The sequence below is a fragment of the Pseudophryne corroboree genome, chromosome 2, assembly GCF_028390025.1.
Source record: "Pseudophryne corroboree isolate aPseCor3 chromosome 2, aPseCor3.hap2, whole genome shotgun sequence".
NCBI lineage: Eukaryota > Metazoa > Chordata > Amphibia > Anura > Myobatrachidae > Pseudophryne > Pseudophryne corroboree.
Genome location: NC_086445.1, coordinates 601,725,027 through 601,748,393, shown reverse-complemented (window position 1 = coordinate 601,748,393; position 23,367 = coordinate 601,725,027). Strand labels below are relative to the sequence as shown.

At 47.5% G+C, this 23,367-nt stretch overlaps 1 protein-coding gene across 1 annotated transcript in view; it reads right to left on the bottom strand.

Moving 5' to 3' along the window:
* SLC9A1 (solute carrier family 9 member A1) overlaps positions 1-23,367 on the bottom strand; it is a 148,691-nt gene that overhangs the window by 81,571 nt on the left and 43,753 nt on the right. The window contains exon 2 of the mRNA XM_063954704.1: positions 3,804-4,264. Within this exon, the coding sequence (XP_063810774.1) occupies positions 3,804-4,264 (461 nt within the window). The remainder of the gene's footprint in view (positions 1-3,803; positions 4,265-23,367) is intronic.

The window sequence follows — 23,367 nt, the reverse complement described above, 5'->3', positions numbered from 1 at the left end:
GAACACAAAGGCTATCAGCCCCCCCATCCGCAGCCCATTGGATGGGGGGGGGGACAGCCTCGGGCTTCACCCCTGGCCCTTGGGTGGCTGGGGGGGGGGACCCCTTGATTGAAGGGGTCCCCATTCCCCCAGGGTTCCCCGGCCAGGGGTGACTAGTTGGATATTTGATGCCACGGCCGCAGGGCACTGTATAAAAGTGACCCCCGGCTGTGGCATTATCTGTCCAGCTAGTGGAGCCCGATGCTGGTGTGAAAAATACGGGGGACCCCTACTCGTTTTGTCCCCCGTATTTTTGGCACCAGCATCAGGCGCAGAGCCCGGTGCTGGTTTTAAAAATACGGGGGATCCCCTGTCAATTTTTTCCCCGCATTTTTAGAACCAGGACCAGCTCAATGAGCCCGAGGCTGGTTATGCTTTGGAGGGGGGACCCCACGCCATTTTTTTCCCGGATTTTACCGTTCCAGCAATAAAAAAAATAAAAAAATAAAAATATTATTTTAAAAAATATATAAATAATATTTGTGCCTCCCCCAAAAAAAAAAAAAAACCTAATCCCTTCTAATATAAATAGATCTGCTATTCCTAAAAAAAAAAACACAAAAAAAAACATGTTTAAAAATTTTTTATTTGTTTTCACCCTCCAAAGTGTGGCGGAGTGAAAATCGCGAATTTGCTGTCTAAAAGCACTGCAGGCGAATTTCCAAACTTGAATTGAATATGCTGGAGGCGAATTGCAGCATCTGTACCATTGCAGAAAAGGCGAATTCGGAAAAAGGCGAATTGAGAAAAGGCGAATTTTGACGGGCCGTTTTTTTGCGAAAAATGACTGCACTGCATAGGCGAATTGATTTTTGGAGGCGAAAACGGCCCGGAATTCGCCTATTTTGCCAATTCGCCCGCTATTGCATATACCCCTATATTGTAGAAGGACGACAATAAGTGAATATCAAGAAAAAAAAAAAGGAAGGAAGTTAAATGCACAAAAACATTTAAAAAGAAAATAAGTGAAAGTGTTATTGCCAACTAAACATAGGTCTACTGGCAAGCAGTTAAAAGGTGCAGCCATACATAAACCCAGAGCCAGATTAAGGCAGGGGCGACCGTCCCAGGGCCCCCACACACTTCATTTTGAAATGCAGATGTCACCCTATTACTCTGGCCTGTCAGCAAACATTAACTCCGCGGCTGGGGACCATGCTGGCGCTGCTGGCGGCAGGGATGGAGGAGACTCCAGGGTGGAGCGGACAGGCTTACTGCTCGGGGAAAAGGTACGCGGCAACTATGAGGCAGGAGACCCCGCTGGCGGCAGCGCACTTTAACTGTGCAGGAGTACCTCGGCGGCTCAGCTGATTAGTAACATGTGTTGCGGGGCTGACTGCTGGCAGATGGTCGATTTGGGGGCCCCCACAACCTTCATTGCCCTGGGCCCCGACCAGCCTTAATCCGGCCCTGAATAAACCCAAACACCAAATACTGACAGTTTGTGTTTGCCAAGTTCTGACATTTCTCTAATCTTGTCTTTAGGATGTAAGGCCAGTTTGAGTCTCTGATGATCCCCTTCAATTGCATTCCCAACAAGAGACTGAGGGCAGATGTATCAAGCAGTGAACAGAGTGGAGAAGTGGACCAGTGGATAAGCCGGCCAATCAGCATTGAAGTAGCATTTAGGAAGTATCTATCTATATATCAAAAAAGGCAAATACCACCCGACTCATCACAAAATCTCCTGAACCATAAGGACTAGGAACTTGACATTTGGACAGTAGCTTGCTTTTGCGACGTATGCACCCACTAAGAAGGGATTTTTCAAAATTCCACTCACAAAAGGGGTTAAAAAGGGTGAGATGATTATTGGTAATTCCACCCTTACAGAGGAGAGTTAAAAGAGCCCACCTAGCCAGGACTATAAAGAATGCATAGTGCCAGCGATACCAAGTTGCGGAGTGGGGAGGACACAATGCTCTGTTCCTGGAATTCCTAGCCAGTGGCAGAGCAGTCCATTATTCAAATAGGGGAGCCACATCAACTGCCAACCCTAAACACTGTCAAACATCACTGGGTGTGGCTCCTCTATTTGAATAATGGACTGCTCTACTGCTGCCACTGGCAAGGAAGTCCAGCTTTATGGTTCAGGAGATTTTGTGATGAGTCAGTGGTATTTGCCATATAGATCTATATACACACAGATTTCAGATATAAGTACTTAACCAACCTATTTCCAATCAGGAGAGGATAGTGTCCCAATTATCAGAGGTTAACCTGTCACTTGAACTATACATTGCCAAACCTCTTGGAGAGCAATAGGAGGAAAGGATAGATATTTTGACTCTTAAATGCATTAAAGGAAAGCTTGATAGTAAGCAACTGCTTATCTGCTGTGTAAAGGGTAACCACAGCTCTCCCAGTGACCTTAAGTGTTGTGCAAATATATTTACCTTTTTACCTAAAAGGAGGAACCCTAAGGAGAGCATGAAGCTAAGCAAGGAGACCTAGTGCCCTCTGGAATAGAGTCAGCCTATCCCTGGAAGCCTTACATATGTAACATACAGTGGCTGGAGCTTTGACTGTTGTCCCAGCATTTACAGCACTGAGCAGGGCAGCATCAGAGGCAGGACAGGGCAGAGAAGGAGAAATTATTCTCCTCAGCGCCAGCCTTTTGACAGCATCAATTCGGGGAAGGCTCGTCCGGAGGAGCGACCTGACCAAGATTGGCAGCGGCGGGCGAAGCATATCCTGTTGTAAGTCTAATTGCTGATCTTCTGTGATAAACTAACCAGTTAACTTTAGGTGTATCACAGAGACTACAGATTCCCGTACAATAAAATTGGTTTATTGTTTTGGTATGTTCTCGGGCAGTTTAATGGAGGGGCACTTTGATGCTACCAGGTCTCAACACCATGCTACCACAAATGAGCCTATTTTAAAAGCAGTATTGAATTTGCTTAAATACCAACGCTTTTAATCTCCTTGTGATTATACTTGAATTTCCGTAGCGAAGCATGGGTATTCAGCGAGTATTATATAAAATGATAGGTAGAAACTGATTAGTTACCATGGGCAATTTCTCCACTCTTTTCACTTCTTGATATACTGCCCCCAATAATCCTTTGTGATGGGAACACTAAATGATTGCTCAGTAAAGTGGAAACATCATTCTAGAAAGACAAGCTCTTGGGGAAGGTTTGGGAAAAAAAAAGAGCCAGAGACTACAGTTGTTCCAACAGATTGGAGAGGTTAACATGCAAATTATACAAATGCAAGTGGGGTCTACATACCAAATACAATACATGTTATGTAAACTCCATTTTATTAGTTAGGATTGAGAATAGTTTTCGGTCCCACCCCTCCTCCTTTAATTATGGTCAAAAGTCTTCAGCTAGTATAATACCAAATCAGTGTCAAAGTGTTTATTACTGCAGGATAGTCTGTAAATTCCAGGTTTAATGATGAACGGAGTCAGCAAGAACAACAGATGGAGTCACACAAAGATTTATTCACTGTTTGCACTATTTAAGAACTTAAACAACTGAAGGGCTATATTGGAGGGATGGATTTGCAGAATGGTTTCCCGGCAACTGTAGATGGAAATACAATTGTGTATAGAGTTTCCGCTACGTGTGGCTGGGGAATAAGAGGTCTGCACGTTTTGTACACTGTTTCTGTTGTCATCCATGCCAAGTGCAAACAATCAAAGAGTATGTTTCACTGCATGTGAAAATGTAGCGTTAATAAAAACAATACATGTACATTTAACCAATTTAAAATCTTTTTAAAAAAGTTGCTTGTTAAAACCAAACACTTACCACAGTGACTGCATCATTAAGCAAGGACTCCCCAAACACCAGGATATGCAGCAACTCATTAATGTGGATTTCCTCAAATACCGCCAATACAGCAACTGGATCCACAGCCGAAATGATGCTGCCAAACAGCAAGTTGTCCAGGAGGCTTACTTTCGTTAGCTCTGCCCCACCAATCTGGCACACTGCGTACAGCAGGGAGCCTATGAAGAAAGCATTCCATAGTGTTCCCACCACTGCAAAGATCAGAATAGTTCCCACGTTTTCAGAGAAAGAACGCAGTGGTAAGAAATATCCAGCATCCAAGATAATAGGGGGCAAGAGGTACAGAAAGAAGACATCAGAACGCAAAACTGGAGGAGTTTCACCAACTGCCTTGATGAGCCCGCCTACCAGAAGGCCCACAACAATGAGCAGGCAACTCTCTGGAACTACATTGGACACTGTAGGAATCACATGGAAACCTGCAAAAGCAAAGAAAGGAAAATGACTAATAAAAGGTGAAAATAGTGAGCAAAAGTAGTATAAATGCATTCAATTATGAAAGATGATTCCTACAAAGGCCATTTTAAATAAAGTTACTAATTAGCCCTTTATTACTTAACCATGATCTTAAGAATATGAATCCAAGAGCATTTTGTTTTTGAATACTGAGGCCAAATTACCATCTGTACCCCCCTTATCATACATTTGGTTAATTTACTAAGAACAAGAGACTATCTGTGCATGTCTTTCACCTTCCAGTTTACCAGAAAGTGAGTAAAGGACCAAAATGGGGCAGCAAATGAAGCTCAAAAACTGAAAATTTGAACAAATGCAATTGTTCCTTTCCTGTACGGGTAGCAGACAGTAGGATGTTCATAGCATCACCTCCAGCAAAGCATTTCTGATCCTATTCCTCCCCTCACACCTACAAATTTCAGTTCTATAAAAATTAAATTGTAGAATCTGATTATACCACACAAAAAGAAGGTTACTGTATATTGTAGTGGCACACAATACAGCACTGATGGACAACAGGTTGCCCCCGGAACCTGAGGCCCGCAGCTCTTTTCTGCATGACATTTTTCATAGCTTGTATAAGGGCTATTTGACACTAGACCGTTTTGACCGGCTGCAGCTTTTTGCAGTGTCCGGATTGTAGTGAATACTTAAACTAGATGAGTCCTTTCACACGGCACAGACACGGTCCGGTCACCGTGTAGCAGCCGGATCTATCCATTAAAGAGGTCGGCTGCCAGGCCGTGGCGTCCCTAAAGGCAGAAGAATGTGCTCTTTTACACACACACTGGGTTTTTGCGCTGCTGGTACTGCTGCTGCGCATGCACACAGCATTAAACACGGCTCACAGCGTTGTGTGTAAAGAGGCACTGCCGGCCGGCAAAGAAACTTCTGACATTTGTCTGGATTGTTGCCGGCCGGTCAAAACCGGAGTGTGTGAAATTAACCTAACACTTGTTCCAAATGCATTGGGTATGTTACACTTATGTGTCTCTTATACCCCTTTCACATCGCAATGTCGGGTCGCACCCAGGAATTGGAAATAGGTCCTTCCCGGGTGTGATCCGGCATTGGACCTTTATACACTGGCTTCCCGACCTGGCAATATACCGGGTCGGGTTGCCATCGGGGGCGGGGACCGCGGCGGCAGTGCTGGTAGATGAGATAATCTCCACGCAGCCTCTGCCTATACTGTGAGCGGGTCCCATCGACGCGGCAACCCGTTCACACTGCACCTGACCTGGTAATAACCCTTCTTTATTCCCGGGTTGAATTAACAGGTCAGGCAACCCGGGAATTCGGCAGGGACCCCTTTCACACCGCACAGCGATACCGGGGTATTTGTGCGGTGCGAAATGGGTGTAATTCAGGAATTGGTTAAATTTATTGATAGCAAGAGTAATATGTGGCCTAGTTTAACATTAGCATGGCATACTTACATAGGCTCCAATCTAAACTGTTCTGCTAAGGTAACTACCTCAAAAGGGTCATAGGACTGGACACCTGAGACCACCTGAGCCAACCACGTGTCAAATTGCTTTGTTCAAGAAGTAGCCAATACTAACCGTAGAAATAAGGAGATTTATGCTAGACTTACCATGATTAAATGTCTTTCTGCGAGGTACACAGGGAATACATCGGGGTGTAGAGATGGATCTTGATCCAGAGGCACCAACAGGCTAAAGCTTTAGACTGTCCCAGAATGCATTGCGGGGCCTCCTCTATAACCCCCGCCTCCAGGCACTGTGAGCTCAGTTTTGTTAACCATTCCAATGCAGAAGCAGGTAAAAGAGAAGGCAGATGTTAGCCACATAGAACCACGTTCTCACGACAGGAGACGGGACCAGTGGCTAATGCCATACAAACCCAAAAAGCTAAGTGCGTCAGGGTGGGTGCCCTGTGGAACGCAGAAAGATATTTAACCATGGTAAGTCTACCATAAATCTCCTTTACTGCAGCGCGATACACTGTGTTCCACAGGGAATACATCGGGGATGTCCTAAAGCAGTTCCTCAAGGGAGGGGACGCACCTTAGCGGGTATGAGAACCAAGCGTCCAAAGGAAGCATCCTGGGAGGCGGAAGTATCAAAAGGCATAGAACCTAATAAACATGTTCACAGAGGACCACGTAGCCACCTTGCACAATTGTTCTGCGGACGCGTAATGACGGGCCGCCCAAGAGGGCCCAACAGACCGAGTAGAATGGGCTTTAATAGCAGCAGGAGCAGAGTCTCTAGCCTGTGCAAGCACCATTCTAATCTATCTGGCCAAGATTTGCTCATACGCAGGCCAGCCACGTTTGTGGAAACCAAACAGTACATTGAGGGTATCTGACCTCCTGATAGAGGCAGTCCTCTCCACATAAGTACAGAGAGCTCGTACCACATCCAAAGACCGCTCTGTGGAGGACAAGCCAGAAGAGATAAAAGCCAGAACCACAATCTCTTGATTAAGGTGAAAAGATGACACCACCTTAGGTAAATAACCAGGGCTAGTTCTAAGAAATGCTCGGTCACGATGAAATATCAAAAAAAGGGTGGATGACAGGACAAAGAGCCGAAGTCTGACACCCTTCTAGCAGAGGCAATAGCCAGCAGAAACAGGACCTTGGCGGTGAGCCATTTAAGGTCCACTGACTCAAAACGTTCAAATGGAGACTCTTGCAAGGCATTCAGGTCAACAGGCAAATCCCATTTAGCCACAGGAGGGACATAGGGAGGTTGAAGCCGCAGTACGAGTGAATGTATGAACGTCAGGTATAGATGTAATTTTTCTCTGAAATCACATCGACATGGCAGATGTGACCCTTGAGGGAGGACAGACAAAGTCCTACATCCAGGCCTTGTTCCAAAAAAGCCAGAAGCCTGAAAGTACAGAATTTGTAAGCATCGTAATTCTTATCAGCACACCAGGTGAAGTAAGAATTCTAGACCCTATAATATATCCACGCAGATGTCGGTTTGCGGGCCTTCAGCAAAGTTTGGATGACCGCCTCAGAGAATCTTTTGGCCCTCAGGAGTAAAGCTTCAAGAGCCACGTCGTCAAAGCCAGTCTGACCAGGTCTGGATAGACACAAAAGCCCTGAACGAGGAGGTCTCGTCGTTGAGGAGGTAGAAAAGAACGCTCAATCGATGGACACTGCAGGTCTGAGAACCAATGCCATCTGGGCCATGCTGGAACAACTAGAAGTAGTATTCCTCAGTGTTTGAACTTCCGTAGTACCCTGGGCAGAAGTGACACTGGAGGGAACATGTAGGGGAGCCGAAAGTTCCATGGAATTGCCATAGCGTCCACGAACTCTGCTTGAGGATCCCTGGTTCTTAATCCGAAGACCGGAACTTTGTGATCGTGTCGAGATGCCATCAGGTCTACATCTGGTAGGCACCACTTGTTCACTAGGAGTTGAAAGACTTCCTGATGAAGACTCCACTCTCCAACATGCATGTCCTGAAGACGTCTTCCCAGTTGAGGACTCCCGGAATGAACACTGCCGATATTGACGCCAGAAGGCGTTCCGCCCAATTTAGGATTGACGACACTTCCATCATTGCCATATGGCTTCGAGTGTCGCCCTGATGGTTTATGTACGCCACCGTGACGGCGTGGTCGGACCGTACTTGTACAGGCCTGTTCTGTATCACCGCCCCTGGAAAGAGTGTTGCTACAACACCGCGCCCCCAACACCACAGACTGGCATCTGTAGTCAGCAGGACCCAGTTGTGGGTCCAGAAGGGACGGACCCTGCTCAACTGCTGTTCCTGTAGCCACCAGGTCAGCGACATGCGAACCTCCGGAGTCAAGGAGATAGTGTGAGACCTGATCCAATGAGGCAGGCCTTCCCACTTGGAAAGGATTAACCTCTGCAGAGGGCGGGAATGGAACTGAGTGTAATCTACCAAGTCGAAAGCAGACACCATGGAGGCCTAGTACTTGCATCACCAAGTGTACAGACACTCTTGGGCGAGAAAGGAAGTATCTAATCCTGTCCTGAAGTTTCAGGACCTTTTCTGGAGACAGAAACAGCCGTTGACTGTGCATGGCCGGTAGTGTCCCCAGGTGCACCATACTCCGAGCAGGGACCAGCGAGCACTTCTTCCAGTTGATGAGCCACCCGTGGGCTAGTAGGAAGTTTACAGTCAGTTGTAGATGACTGAGGAGGACATCCTGGGAGTTTGCCAGAATCAGCAAATCGTCCAGATATGGCAGGAACCTGACTCCCTGGCGATGGAGATGAGCCGTCATCATGGCCATAACCTTGAAGACCCGAGGGGCAGAGGCCAGTCCAAACGGCAGAACCTGGAATGGATAGTGAAGGTTGCCAACAGCAAACCGCAGACATTGCTGATGCGATATGGAAATAGGCATATGCAGGTAAGCATCTTGTATAACCGGGATACCATATAGTCTCCGGGTCCATGGCCAGTACAACTGAGCACAGTGTTTCCATACGGAACTTGGACACTCTCACAAACAGTTCAGTGATTTGAGGTTGAGAATAAGCCGGAAAGACCCATCAAGTTTCGGGACTAGAAACAGGGTTGAGTAGTATCCTCTGCCTCCCTGGGACAGAGGTACCGGCATTACCACTCCTGTATCCAGGAAGGAACGCACAACCATCATTAATGGATCCGAAGGGATAACCGATGTGCAGAACTGGCAAAGGGGACGTCTCTGGGAAGAGATTGCGTACCCGTGAGAATCAACTTCTCGCACCCATGCCTCTGAAGTGGTCATTAGCCAGACCTGGATGAATCGTAGAAGTCGGCCCCCACCCTGGGTTACCCCAGGGGGAGGCCTGTCCTGTCTGTCATGCAGCAGGCTTGTTATGAGAAGCAGGCCGATGTGCAGCCCAGGAACGTTAGGCCTTGGGCTTAGTGGTTGTTGGGAGCACGAGACAATCTCGGGTTTGCCTGACCTTCGCTTTCCCTTAAGGTCGAAAGCAGAGAAAAGTGGTACCTTTTACCTGCTGTGCAGAACGAGTAGCATTTGGGAGAAAGGCAGTCATAGTAGCCGCCGATTCAGACCCCATTTTTAATTAGGTCTACGCCAAATAAGATGTCCCTAGTAAAATGGGAATACCTCCAAGGACTTTTGGCGTCCAGGACGACCACCCAAGACCTCAACCACAGAATAGGGCGAGCCAGGACCGACGTATTAGACACCTTGGCAGCCAACACACTCGCCTCAGGGGACGCCTCCTAGTGAAGAAAAAGGTGGTGGTGGTGGTATTGTGAGACAGGGAATGTCTGTCATTGTCAGATATATCCTCAGGCAGCACCTCTTCTAATGCCTGATCCAGTCATCAATCTATTTTGCAGGCCCAAGAAGACACAATCGTGGTCTATGTACAACACCCGTAAGGGAGTAATAGACTTCAGGCATCCCTCCACACCCTTACCTGTCGGTTCCTACAGTGAGGGGACAGTGGTGAGAGGCCGAGTGGATGACACCCGATGGTGACACATGAGTTCACTAGCAGTGAATTACCTACTCGTTATATAACTCTGTAGGGGGGGGATATTGAGCTAATGCCCATTGTAGACAGGGGGAATGTCTTTTCCTTGGATTAGACCAGGAGTCTTGTCTGATGCACACTGAATGGTCAGATTGTAGTAACAAAGTTTTAATTACCCTTGCTTAACCACAGTAGGGGAATCCTCATATCAGGGATTTGTAGGATTTGTTACCCAGTAACCACAAGGGCAGTGGCATCATTTAGCAATGGAAAATCCTTGTCAGGAACACCTAATATAGGGACAGATAGGACAACATGATCCCCCTCTCTTCAGATAAAATATCAGAGAGATTATTAGATAAGGAGGAAGAAGCAGCCCGCCCAGATTACCCAGACACGAGTGTGACCTGGAATAGGGTTTTGCCTGACCAGGGAATGAGTCATACGCTACAATCCGTGAGGCAAAGTTTTCCCGCCCAAAGCGGAGTAACCATGGGGACATCAGAGACTAAATGTTACAGGTGATCCCATAGGAGGCATAAAGCGTTCAACTAAAGAACCCAGTAGGTTTGAGAATGCAGCTCAGATTGATTACAGGAGCTGGATCCTTATTGTTTACAGGAGCTGCGGATTGACTGGGAGATGTAGGAGACATGGCACACAGACCATCACACATAACTTCCCCCACAGGTAAATCCGTTGCGCATGCTCTGCAGGATGCAGGAGTGTCCCCAGATTTACTGCCCTACATGTTAAACATTATACACAAATGCAACAAAGAGTGGTTTAGTACGATGAAGCCAGAGTACAATACCTGCGAATAAATCCGTTAGCATGTGACCGAGTACCCAGTACACAAGACCCGCGAATAAATCCGGTATTATGTGACCGAGTACACAGTAGAATACACGTAGTAGGTAAATACGGTGACGCACTATATATGGAATATACATACACACACACACTCAATGCGCAGTCTGAGACAGGATGTATATATATCAGAATACTCGTACAATATACTCTGGCACAGGTACACTTGTTCTTAACTAACGCTGTCTTATTATCGACATGTAGAATACTTAATACTTAAGTGAAATATCAGCAACAAAACAGTACTTAACCAGGAAATAAGCAGTACTGAACTACGTAACCACTGCAGGATCACGAAGCACTGGGTGGGCGCCTAGCATCCTCTACGGACTACGAGAATAGGATTTGCCGGTAGGTAATTAAAATCCTATTTTCTCTTACGTCCTAGAGGATGCTGGGGTCCACATTAGTATCATGGGGATGTACCAAAGCTCGCAGAATGGAAGGGAGAGCGCGGAGGCTCTTGCAGAACTGATTGGCCTCTGAAGACCTGAATTTGGTCAAAGTATTGAACTTGTAGAACTTTGCAAACTTGTTCGACCTAGACCAAGTAGCCGCTCGGCAAAGTTGTAAAGCAGAGACACCCCCGGGCAGCCGCCCAGGAAGAACCCACTTTACGAGTAGAGTGGGCCTTAACAGATGTAGGACACGGCAATCCAGCCGTAGAATAGGCATGCTGGATAGTGAACCTGATCCAGCGAGAGATTGTCTGCTTAGAAGCAGAACACCCAAGTTTATTGTGATCATACAGGACAAACAAACAAAGTCCGATTTTGTGTGACGAGCAGTCCTCTTCAAAGATTTTCAGAGCCCTTACAACATCCTAGGACTTTGATGAAACTGAGGAGACAGTAGCACCTGGCACCACAATAGGTTGGTTGATATGAAATGGTTGATATGAAATGCTGACACAACCTTTGGAAGGAACTGCGGACGTGTCCGTAGCTGAGCTCTATCTTCATGGAAGATCAAGCAGGGGCCCTTACAAGACAAAGCCCGCAGCTCCGACACATGTCTAGCAGAAGCAAAGGCCAATAAAGTGACAGCCTTTCACGTCAGAAACTTGACCTCAACCTCCGGTAGAGGCTCGAACCAATCCGATTGGAGGAACTGTAACACCACGTTAAGATCCCAAGGCACCGTAGGTGGCACAAAGGGAGGCTGGATGTGCAGAACCCCTTTCAGAAAAGTCTGAACCTCAGGGAGGAAAGCCAACTGTTTCTGGAAGAAAATGGATAGGGCCGAAATCTGGACCTTTACGGATCCCAACCTCAGGCCCATATCCACACACCTGCTTGCAGGAAGAGGAGAAACCGTCCCAGTTGAAACTCCACCGTAGGAAACTTCTTGGACTCACACCAAGATACATATTTTTTCAAATACGATGGTAATGTTTAGATGTTACTCCTTTCCTAGCCTGTATCAGGGTAGGAATAACCTTGTTCAGAATGCCCTTCCGAGCTAATATCTGGCGTTCAACCTCCATACCGTCAAACGTAGCCGCAGTAAGCCTCGATAAGCAAATGGCCCCTGCTGCAGCAGGTCCTCCCGATGAGGCCTCGGCTCTTCTAGCAGTAGATCTGCATACAAAGCCCTTCTTGGCCAGTCCGGAGCAATGAGGATTGCCTGAACTTTTGTTCTCCTTACGAGAGGCCATCAAGTCTATTTGAGGTACACCCCAAAGATCTGTTACCTCCGTGAACACCTCCTGATGGAGTCCCTACTCCCCTGGATGGAGATCGTGTCTGCTGAGGAAGTCCGCTTCCCAGTAGTCTACTCCCGGAGACTTGCATCCGTGGTTAGAAGGACCCAATCCTGAATCCCACACCTGCGGCCCTCCAGAAGATGAGGTAGTTGCAGCCACCAGAGGAGTGAAATCCTGGCTTTTGGCGACAGACGTATTCTTTGGTGCATGTGTAGATGAGATCCCGACCACTTGTCTAGGAGATCCAGTTGGAAGGGCCGAGCATGAAACCTCCCGTACTGCAGAGCCTCGTAAGAGACTACCATCTTCCCCAGAAGGCGAATGCACTGATGGACCAAAACCCAGGCCGGCTTCAGGACATCCCGGACTATTGTTTGTATCACCAACTCTTTCTCCTCCGGAAGAAACACCCTCTGCACTTGTGTGTCGAGGATCATTCCCAGAAAGGACAACTTCCTGGTTGGCTCCAAATGCGACTTTGGAAGATTCAGGATCCAACAGTGTTGCAAGAGCAGACGAGTCGTGAGAACAATGGACTGCAACAGCTTCTCCTTGGACGATGCCTTTATTACCAGATCATCCAGATACGGGATTATATTCACCCCACGTCTGCGGAGGAGAACCATCATCTCCGCCATCACCTTGGTGAACACCCTCGGTGCCGTGGAGAGGCCGAATGGCAGTGCCTGGAACTGAAAATGACTAACAGTGCGAATCGGAGAAAAGCCTGATGCGGCGGCCAAATCGGAATGTGGAGGTACGCATCCTTGATATCTAGGGATACCAGGAATTCCCCCTCTTCCAGTCCTGATATCACTGCCCTCAGGGACTCCATTTTGAACTTAAAATCCCTAAACCTCTTTCAGAGGGAGTTCAAGTTCAAAATGGGCCTGACCGAACCATCCGGTTTTGGTAACACAAAAAGATTCGAATAGTAACCCTTGTTTTGCAGAGGAGGTGGAACTGGTACCTGTGACTCTTCCAACTTTTGAATGGCGTCCTGTAGGACAGCCCTGTCTGCCAGCAAAACTGGCAAGCCTGATTTGAAGAATCAGTGAGGTGGGGTTTCTTGAAACTCCAGCCTGTACCCCTGGGACACAATATCCTGTACCCAGGGGGCCAGGCCGGACGACACCAGACGTGGCTGAATCGTCTGAGCCTCGCTCCCAACGGCCCTACCTCCAGGCCGCGCAGTCCACCGTCATGCTGAGGACTTTGATGTACCTGAAGCGGGCTTCTGCTCCTGGGAACCTGCAGCAGCAGGATTCTTGGATTTTGCCCGACCTCCTCTAAAGAAGGTGTAAGGCGGCCTGGACTTACTGGATTTGACAGCCCGAAAGGCCTGTGACGTAGCTGCAGAAAAGGGTTTCTTCATAGCAGGTGCAGCAGAGTGAAGAAAAGGTGACTTACCCGCGGTTGCCGTGGAACTCCAAGCATCCAACGCTTCCCCAAAGAGAGCCTGACCTGTGTAGGGTAGGTTATCCACACTTTTCCTGGATTCTGCGTTGATAGACCACTGGCGCAGCCAAAGTCCCCTGCGAGCCGAGAAGATATGGAAGATATCCCTGCAGCCATCGAACCCACCATAAATCCTGCAGAATCCTGAATGTTACGTAAAAATAATTCAATGTCACTTTTATCCAATTTATTTGAATCTTCAAATAATGTGCCCAACCACTTTACTATAGCCTTAGAAATCAACGCACAGGCAATAGTAGGACGCAGTATCGCCCCCGAAGCCGTGTATATGGATTTGAGCGTAGTGTCAATTTTGCGATCAACCGGTTCTTTTAATGCGGTAGATCCTGGAACGGGTAAAACCACCTTTTTGGACAGTCTGGAGACAGATGCGTCAACAATGGGCGGGTTTTCCCATTTTTTCCTATCCTCCTCAGGAAAGGGAAAAGCAATCGGAACCTTTCTAGGGATCTGAAATTTTTTATCCGGGTTTTCCCAGGCTCTCTCAAATATAGCGTTTAATTCCTTAGACGCAGGGAAGGTTAGCAAGGTTTTCTTACTGTCAGTGAAGAAAGCCTCCTCAACCTGCTCAGGTGTTGTATCTGCAATATTCAACACATCTTTAATGGCCTCAATCATCAACTGCACCCCTTTTGCAAGAGATGCCGCACATCCCCATCACCATCTGCTGTGTCAGAATCGGTATCAGTGTCATCCTGCATAATCTGGGCAAGAGCACGTTTATGAGAGTGCCATAGAGTTCTGAAAGACCTGAGTTGCAGTTTCATTTTGTGCAACCCTAGTAGAAATCTGAGAAATCATACTTTTGATAGAGGCTAACCACTCAGGCTCTCTTGCAGGGACCTGCGCTAAAACAGTGCAATCCTGATTACATGGAATGGGATCATCCCGAGAGGAATTATCCTCCGCAGCATAGGACACAGAATCCCTGGAAATAGTTTTATGGAGACAACAAACACTACACACACACACACACACACGGAAGGGGCAGAGTTTCCCCCCGCAAGAGTACCAAGAGAGCCACAGAGCTTGGAGCCAACCTACTCACACAGCACTTCAGGATATAGGGAAACCATTATCTAGCGCTTAATGTGCACCTTAATAGGATACACAGTATAGCTATACAGCCCCCCCACCCCTCCTTCTACAACCCCCTGGTACCGTACAAGGCAGATGGAGTTGATCTGGAGGGACAGCTCTCCCTGTCAGCGCTTCTGCAGGCAGGAAAATGGCGCTGAACGCTGCTGGGTCCGCTCTGTGGAGAAGCTCCGCCCCCTTTCATGACGCTGTCTTCTTCCCGCTCTTCTGAAGATTATACTGGCCTGAGGAATTGCGCTGGCAGCGATCCTGGGACCCTGACAGGCTTGCTGGACAGTGTAGGGCGAGGGCGCCCCTCACAGCGCTGCACCATGTACTCCAGAGTCCCGTAGCGCAGTTACTACTGTGCTCCCTACCCTGTTGCCGCAATCTTCACACCGGCTCCACGCTTGCTAGGGGGGCCGGTGACCAACTCGCCACTGATCTTCTGGCTCTGTAAGGGGGTGGTGGCATGCTGCTGGGGTGAGCGATCCCCTGTGGCGGCGAACGTTCGATCCCCTCAGGAGATCAGTTTCCTGTCAGTGGAGATAGTGGCTCAGACCCCGCAGGGTAGACACTACTCTCCCCCCCCCTCCCCCCCTTAGTCCCTCGAAGCAGCCTCCCTGTGCCTAAACTCTAACAAAAATAATAAAACTAAAAGAACTCCCATGGAGCTCCCCTAGCTGTGACCGGCTCCTCCGGTCACATTTTCTAAACAGAGTCTGGTAAGAGGGGCATAGAGGGGAGGAGCCAGCCCACACTCTCAAACTCTTAAAGTACCAGTGGCTCCTAGTAGACCAGTCTATACCCCATGGTACTAATGTGGACCCCAGCATCCTCTAGGACGGGGGGGGGGGGGGGGGGGAACTACAGCGGTGATGTACAGGCGGGTTTACAAGGGAGACCTTTCCCTGCAGTCCCGGAGACCAGTCGCCTCTAAATAGAAAATGGCGCCCAGCGTCTCAGTCAGGGAGTGAGTGGGAGAGGCAGCTCCAAGGCGGGAACAACAGCAGTAGATGGCGCCCGAAGCTGGGGGAAGGGCTACAGGTCAAGCGCCTTTTCCCCTATGCTGGTCCTCACCACCGGGTATAATGGAGCCTTATTAAAGTGGATATTTTACTATCCGACCTGTGCTCCCATGCCCTGGTGAATATAGTGGGGTCCCTGCTCGGTCACAGTGTCCTCGCCAGCACAGAGACCGGAACGCGATTTAATGGCGGGTCCCGCCTGGGGGACCCTCTTACCTCCTCCCTTAGTAGCAGCCACCCGATCCAGGAGAGAGTCTGCGGTGGTGTGCCTAGGAACCGGAGCGCCTCTGCAAGTACCCGGGAACAGAGCCAGCGGGAGTATGCGACGCCGCTGGGGAGGTGATGGAGCCGCAGCACAGTATGTCTCACTGACATATGAAGTGCTGCAGCCCTTGAAGTATTCAAAAAAAAAAAAAAAAAAAAAAAAACTTTCAGGGCTGCCTAGCGCAGCACCCCTGTTAAGTGACCTGCTTCATGCAGGCACCAACTCTAAAACTGAGCTCACAGTGCCTGGAGGCGGGGTTACACAGGAGGCCCCGCAATTCATTCTGGGAAAGTCTAAAGCTTTAGCCTGTTGGTGCCTCTGGAACAAGATCCATCTCTACACCCCGATGTATTCCCTGTGGAACAGTGTACCCCGCTGCAGAAATACCCGTAACTGTAAACACAGGTTTTGAACAGTCTTGCTTTTCCTATCCATGTAATCCCTTAGTGTAATGGATGGGATGTAGTTATGTGACTGGCGGCCAAGGAGACCAATGTCACAACACCTCCACCTACATCCCACCCCTTCACCAACAGAGACCAATCCCACTCTATGGGTGTTGGGGAGATAAGAATCTCCACGCCTGTCGGCACCCCGGCTGTCAGCATTTCCCTCCGGGATGCTGACAGCCAGGATCCCGGCCACCGGTAACTTATACCACACCCTAAATCGACTGCATTGTTGGCATAACTGTAGTTTTCGCTAAACTGGTAATGTCTGGTGTCATACTCAGGAAAATTGATAGGGGGCTGTAACAGCAGTCGTTTGGTAGATGTGATCCCAGCAGATGCTACTTGCTTATTTATAGACTATTAATCACTCAGTGCCTACTTGTCGTTGCTGAGGTTATTCAATGATTTTTTTATTTTTTCTGTCCCATTTTTTTAGTTCACTCATCTGTCTTAATACCTTCTCTAGTGAGCTTTTTATTTTCCGATTGTTTACTAAATAGATCAGGTAGATTAGCATAATATGTTGAAGGGTCATAACAAAATGCCGATCCAACGAGAATAGAAGTTGTATTTCTGATTCAGACTGATCATGTAAATGCAGCACTCTGGTTACTGCATTTCAGTGGATGGCGGTCACGGTCATTAGGTTGACATGAGTTAGGTCGACATATTGGGTCGACCACGTTTGGTCAACATGCATTAGGTCGACATGGAAAAAGGTCTACGTGAGTTTCACAAGGTTTTCATTTTTTTACCTTTTTCATACTTTAGGATCCACGTGGAATACAAGTGGGAACAGTAACCTGTGCCAAGCGCAGTGGAGCGAGGCACCGTGCCCGAAGCATGTCGAGCGAAGCGAGGGGTCACGGTGCACTATTTGGGGTTCCCCATCACGTTTAGAAGAAAACTACCTAAAAAATTTTTCCACGTCGACCTAATGAACCACACCCATTTCAGCACCCTAGCCTGAGAGTTGCATTTGTGCATCTCTTTTAAGCACCTCTCCTTTAGGGGTGGATTTAGTGATTCTAGCTCAAGAATGCAGAGTGCGTATCTCTCCTAATCATCTTTCTCTATCCGAGCTGGACTCAGTAGTCCTAGACTGCGCAACTCATCTAGCATTTCTAGAATTTTTTTTTTTTTTTTTTTTATTTTTTTTTGACAGGTTCAATTTTGTTTTAGACATTTTATCAAATCAACGATTATGTGAATGGCAACGCTCTCATCTGGTTGTCAGTATAGTCTACCTGCTTAGAGCTGTACAGGCAGTGTGATGGACACCCCTTTTCCTTCAGTCCTCTACTGCACCCAGTCACAAGCTCTGGCTCCCAGATATATGGGGAAGGAAGGGGGGGGGGGGGTGTGTGTGTGTGTGTGTGTGTGTGTGTGTGTGTGTGTGTGTGTGTGTGTGTGTGTGTGTGTGTGTGTGTGAGATGCACATACATGCAAACGATTGAGAGATAGAGATAATGATAGACACACACACACAGTACAAAAGTTTTAGGCAGGTGTGGATAAAAAGTATTGCGAAGTTCGTATGCTTTCAAAAATAGAAGTGTTAAGTTTATTTTTAACAATTAACAAAATACAGTACCAGTCAAAAAGTTTGGACACACATTCTGCAGCGCCATGCCATCCCATCTGGTTTGCTCTTACTGGGACCATCAATTGTTTTTCAACAAGGCAATGAACCCAAACACACCTCCAGGCTATGCAAGGGCTACTTGACCAAGAAGGAAAGTGATAGTGCTGCGTCTGATGACCTGGCCTCCACAATCACCCGACCTACAGATGGAGTCTCGCTCATCTAGGCTTCTCTGCTGTGCCTAGGTGCACCAAGGATTATTAACATAAGCCTTTCATCTACTGTTCTCAGCTGCAATACAATACAGAGAGAATACAGCAGGGGATTAAGTCCGACTGCCCTGAATCATTTAATCCTATGAAAGGGATAGATGAGGAGGGCTCCATCTGTAAATCCAATTGCGATGGTTTGGGATGAGTTGGGTCGCAGAGTGAAGGAAAAGCAGCCCACAAGTGCTCAGCACCTTTAGGAACTCCTTCAAGACTGTTGGAAAACCATTAAAGGAGACTACCTCATGAAGGCGATTGAGAGAATGCCAAGAGTGTGCAAAGCTGTCATCAAAGCAAAAGGGGGCTACTTTGAGGAATCTAAAATAAATGTGGATTTGTTTAACACTCTTTTGCTTACAACACAATTCCATATGTGTTCTTTCACAGTTTGTCTTGAGTATTAAGCTACAATGTAGAAAATAAATAATACACATAAAAACCATTGAATGAGAAGATGTGTCCAAACTTTTGACTGGTACTGTACAAAGTGAATAAAAGAAGATAAATCTAAAATCAAATCAATATTTGGTGTGACCACCCATTGCCTTCAAAACAGCATAACATTTTTCTAGGTACACGAACAGTTTTTGAAGGGAGGTTGTTCCAAACATCTTGGAGAACTAGTCTCAGATCTTCTGAGGATGTAGGCTTGCTCAAATCCTTCTGTCTCTTCATGTAATCCCAGACAGACTCAATGTTGAGATCAGGGCTATTTGGGGGGACATACCACTTCCAGGACTCATTCTTCTGCATGCTGTAGATAGTTCTTAATGACATTGGGGGTCATTCCGACCCGATCGCTCGCTGCAGTTGGTCGAAGCGGAGCGATCGGGTTGGAACTGCGCATTCCCTAGCGATCGCCTCTGCCCGATTGACAGGCGGAGGCAGTCGCTGGGCGAGAGGGGGCGGCACGGCGGCGTTTGGCCGCCATTTTGGAAGTGCTGACCGGCCAACGCAGGCGTGGCCAGACCGAGTGGGGGGCGGGGCGAAGTGGCTGCGTGACACGCAGCTGCTGTGACCAGGGGCAGCGACGAGCAACTCCCAGTCAGCGACAGGAGCTGCGCTGGCTGGAAATTACTCAACAAGTACAGAAGCATCGCCGCTGTGTGACGCTTTTGTACTTGTGCGGGTGGGGGGGTGGACAGACATGCGGGGCAGGCTAACCCTGTGCTGGGCGTCCCGCCGCATGTCTGAACATGATCATAGCTGTGCTAAATTTAGCACAGCTACGATCAAGTCGGCATGACCCCCATTGGCAGAGTCCTTGCAATCGTCCTGCTGCAGAATAAATTTGAAGCCAATCATTGAGTCTGTCTGGGATTACATGAAGAGACAGAAGGATTTGAGCAAGCCTACAGCCACAGAAAATCTGTGGTTAGTACACAAAGATGTTTGGAAGGATTGGGTATGAAATGCATGCTGTCGGGATGCCAGCGGTCGGGAGACAGACAGCGGCATCCCGACAGTCGAAATCCCGACAAGGGATAGTAAATAGGCTAACCTTTTCTTAGGTGCCTAACCCTAACCACCACCTCCCCCACCATAATCCTATCCTAACCACAACCATCCAATACCGCAGCCTAAACTTAACCCTCCCAACCTCCAGAAGAAAGAAGAGTGGTGAATCTGATGCCGGAGTCCCGGTAAGCGGGTCCCCGGTGAGAATGGCGGCACAAGGGTGGGAGCGCAGCTCTGACAGGCTGCGCTCCAGAAAGCTCAGCGGCACACTGTGTACGGCGCTGTGAGGGGCGTCCTGGGCCAGCGCGATACCCTACACTGGTCACACATAACTTTCAAGGTCTAACCTACTGTTTGCTGCAAAAATTACCTCAGGCCAGTATAATCTCTAAATGCGGGAAGACGCGCCGATACAGGGAGCAGAGCTTCTCCTCAGAGCGGATCCAGCTCTAACCAGCGCCATTTTCTCCCTGCAGACACACGCCGACAGGGAACGCTGTCCTTCACATAACTACACGGAGGTAAAAGGTGTTATAAACAAGGTAGGGGGGTGATATTATGTACTAGCTACCCTGTTAAGGTTACGCTAGTAAGCGGAGTTTTTATCCTTATAAAAGCCTGTGGCTGGCTTCTTGTGCTCTGACTCTCTGAAGATATTCTGGGGGGGATGGGGGGGAGAGTCTGTGTTGACATTTTCCTGTGTATGTGTAGTCCACTTTACCATGTTTAAGGGACTTTGTCCTGTACTGCAGAATGTATCTCTTCTCCTGGAGAGTCTACACCATGCCCAAAACTGTACACATCTCAGGCTTCAGTGGCAGATACCCCTGGGGTGGCCTCCATACAGCGTACTTTAAAATATATTTCTTTGAGTATTGTGGGGTTTCAAATCCCACTGCTATGCCTCTCACCCAAACTCCGTACCCTAGAAAGCGTACACTTGTATATAATTATATATATATATATATATATATATATATATATATATATATATATATATATATATATATATATTCCAACATATGTTTGAGGCTATTAAGGATGAGTAATATTATTATATGTATATAATGAATGCCTTCCCACTGTGTAGGGCGTTAAACCCCTTATTTGGGGAAACCCAAGTACACCCGGAGTTATTATCTACATCCATATAGTGTCTAAACTGTCAAATATGGTTGTCTTACCTGTCCCTGATACAACCTCCATAAAGGCTGATCACCTATTGAGACTAATCTCTAATACCGTACACTACTGCACGTGTGACTCGGAGACCCACTTTTGCGTACATCTCTGGGGCTATTGTAACGTGGTCAGTCTCCTTACTTGATGATTTAGATTCTATGTGTACAAGTGACTTGTACTTGTTTCTATGTCACATACAGGATTCTACAGGCTTCACGGCTAGACGCCATGAAGGAGATTGACCTGCATAACGCAGGGACCACTGCTCTTGCAGTTTCAACACGCAGGGGACGGTGACTACATCAATGGACTACAGATGGATAATCAGAGTAAGGTATGACAGGTCCACCCTACACAGGTAAGACCCTGTTGGGACGCGCAGGATACGCGATTATCCATGTCAACTGTGGATAAGTCGGCATGTCTTTCTTCCGCAGCTGCACAGACCAGGAATTATATCCTACACTGCGATTCCTTCGAACATGATTCCACATATTCCTCCACTTCCTTTAGAGGACGTTGGTGAAATCCAATAAACACGCGCCGCCAGGTTCCCAGGGACGGATTTCAAATTCGGCCTTTCAAACCCTTTGGCTTGTCGGTGGACCTCACTGCCTGGGGATCAGGCAGGTGGGAGCAAGACTAAAGAGATTCAGTAACGCATCTGGGTGATATCCTGCCTAGACCCCTGGAAACAGTTGGGTTGCAGACTAGAATTTCTAGTATTCCCACCTCACAGATTATTCAAATCAGGCTTACTAGCTTCTCAGGCAGAAAGTGCACTACTGCTGGAAGCTATCATAACATTTATCAAACTAATGTCATTATGCCAGTTCCACCTCATTTACGTAACGGTTTACTATTCAAACCTGGGGTCATTGATTCCCTACTGGTGTGTGTTCAATTCAGGATAGAGTCTGGGAGTGGGGATCTCTGCCCGAGATGTAGAGGAATTCCTGGTATCCCAGGATGTCAGGGGTGCGTACTTCACATACCAATCTGGCCGCCTCTCTAGGCCTATCTAAGGTTGCACTACAACTATGTCACTTACAGTTCCAAACACTTAACTTGGCTTCTACACAACACCGGGGGTGTTCATCAGGGCCATGGCTGCCTTTATACTCCAGCTCCACAAACCAGGAGTGGACATAATTCCTTCAGACCGGATCCCATCCAGTACATACATACATAGAAACGACATTGTACAGATATCGGCATAGTGTGTACCCACCCTAAAGCTACAGCAAAGGAATGAGTCAGACAGTGAAACAAGCAGATGGAGTTTACCAAACTGGCTATAACCAGTTCAAGCCTTCAAAGGCTGTCACAGACAAACTTAAGCTGGGTACTCACTTATATAATCATCATCCCATTCTGCAGATATCGCGTGAGCGGGCCGACCACTGTATAGGGGTGCATACTGTACAGTTGCAGAAAAGTAAATAAACAGTTTAATATTTGTTGGACAGGCCTCCTGATCCCATAGAAGCCGATACACACAGAGCTATTTATCACAGTGTGTATGGGGCTGTGAGGAGGCTGACAGGTGGCCAAGCTGGGGGCACACTGCTCTGCTAATCGGGAGAGTGATTGTAAAAGTGTGTACCCAACTTTATACTCAAAAGTATGCACAAGGCTTGACAAATTGTACATACATGAAGCAGGTTATCAACAGTAAACACGGATATAAACCCACAGATTGCAGTCACAGATCAAATTATACATATACAGTATAGTAGGTTATGACAGACAACCTTCGATATATTTATGCTTTCATAAACCGTAAAACACAGATATAATCCCACAAATTGCTTATCTCTGCCCCTGAGGTGAGGTAAACTCTTTGCATCATGTACCCCAGTCTGCTGAGCTAGCTCACTGTAGTGGAAAATTGCACTGGAGCCACAGAACATAGAAACATAGAATGTGACAGCAGATAAGAATCACTTGGCACATCTGGTCTGCCCCCTTTTTTTTTTTTTTACCATATTTTTGTCTCAAACTTATTGGATCCTTATTTCTGTGTAAGGATATCCTTATGTCTATCCCATGCATGTTTAAATTGCTCTATTGTCTAAAGGTGGGTACACACTAACAGATATATCTGAAGATCAATTGATCTGCAGATATATCTATGGACGGATCGAGCAGTGTGTTCATCATACACACTGCTCGATCCGTCTGGGACTGACGTCATGAACTGCACCCAGTTCAGCTGTCAATCACCGCCGGCCGCCGCAG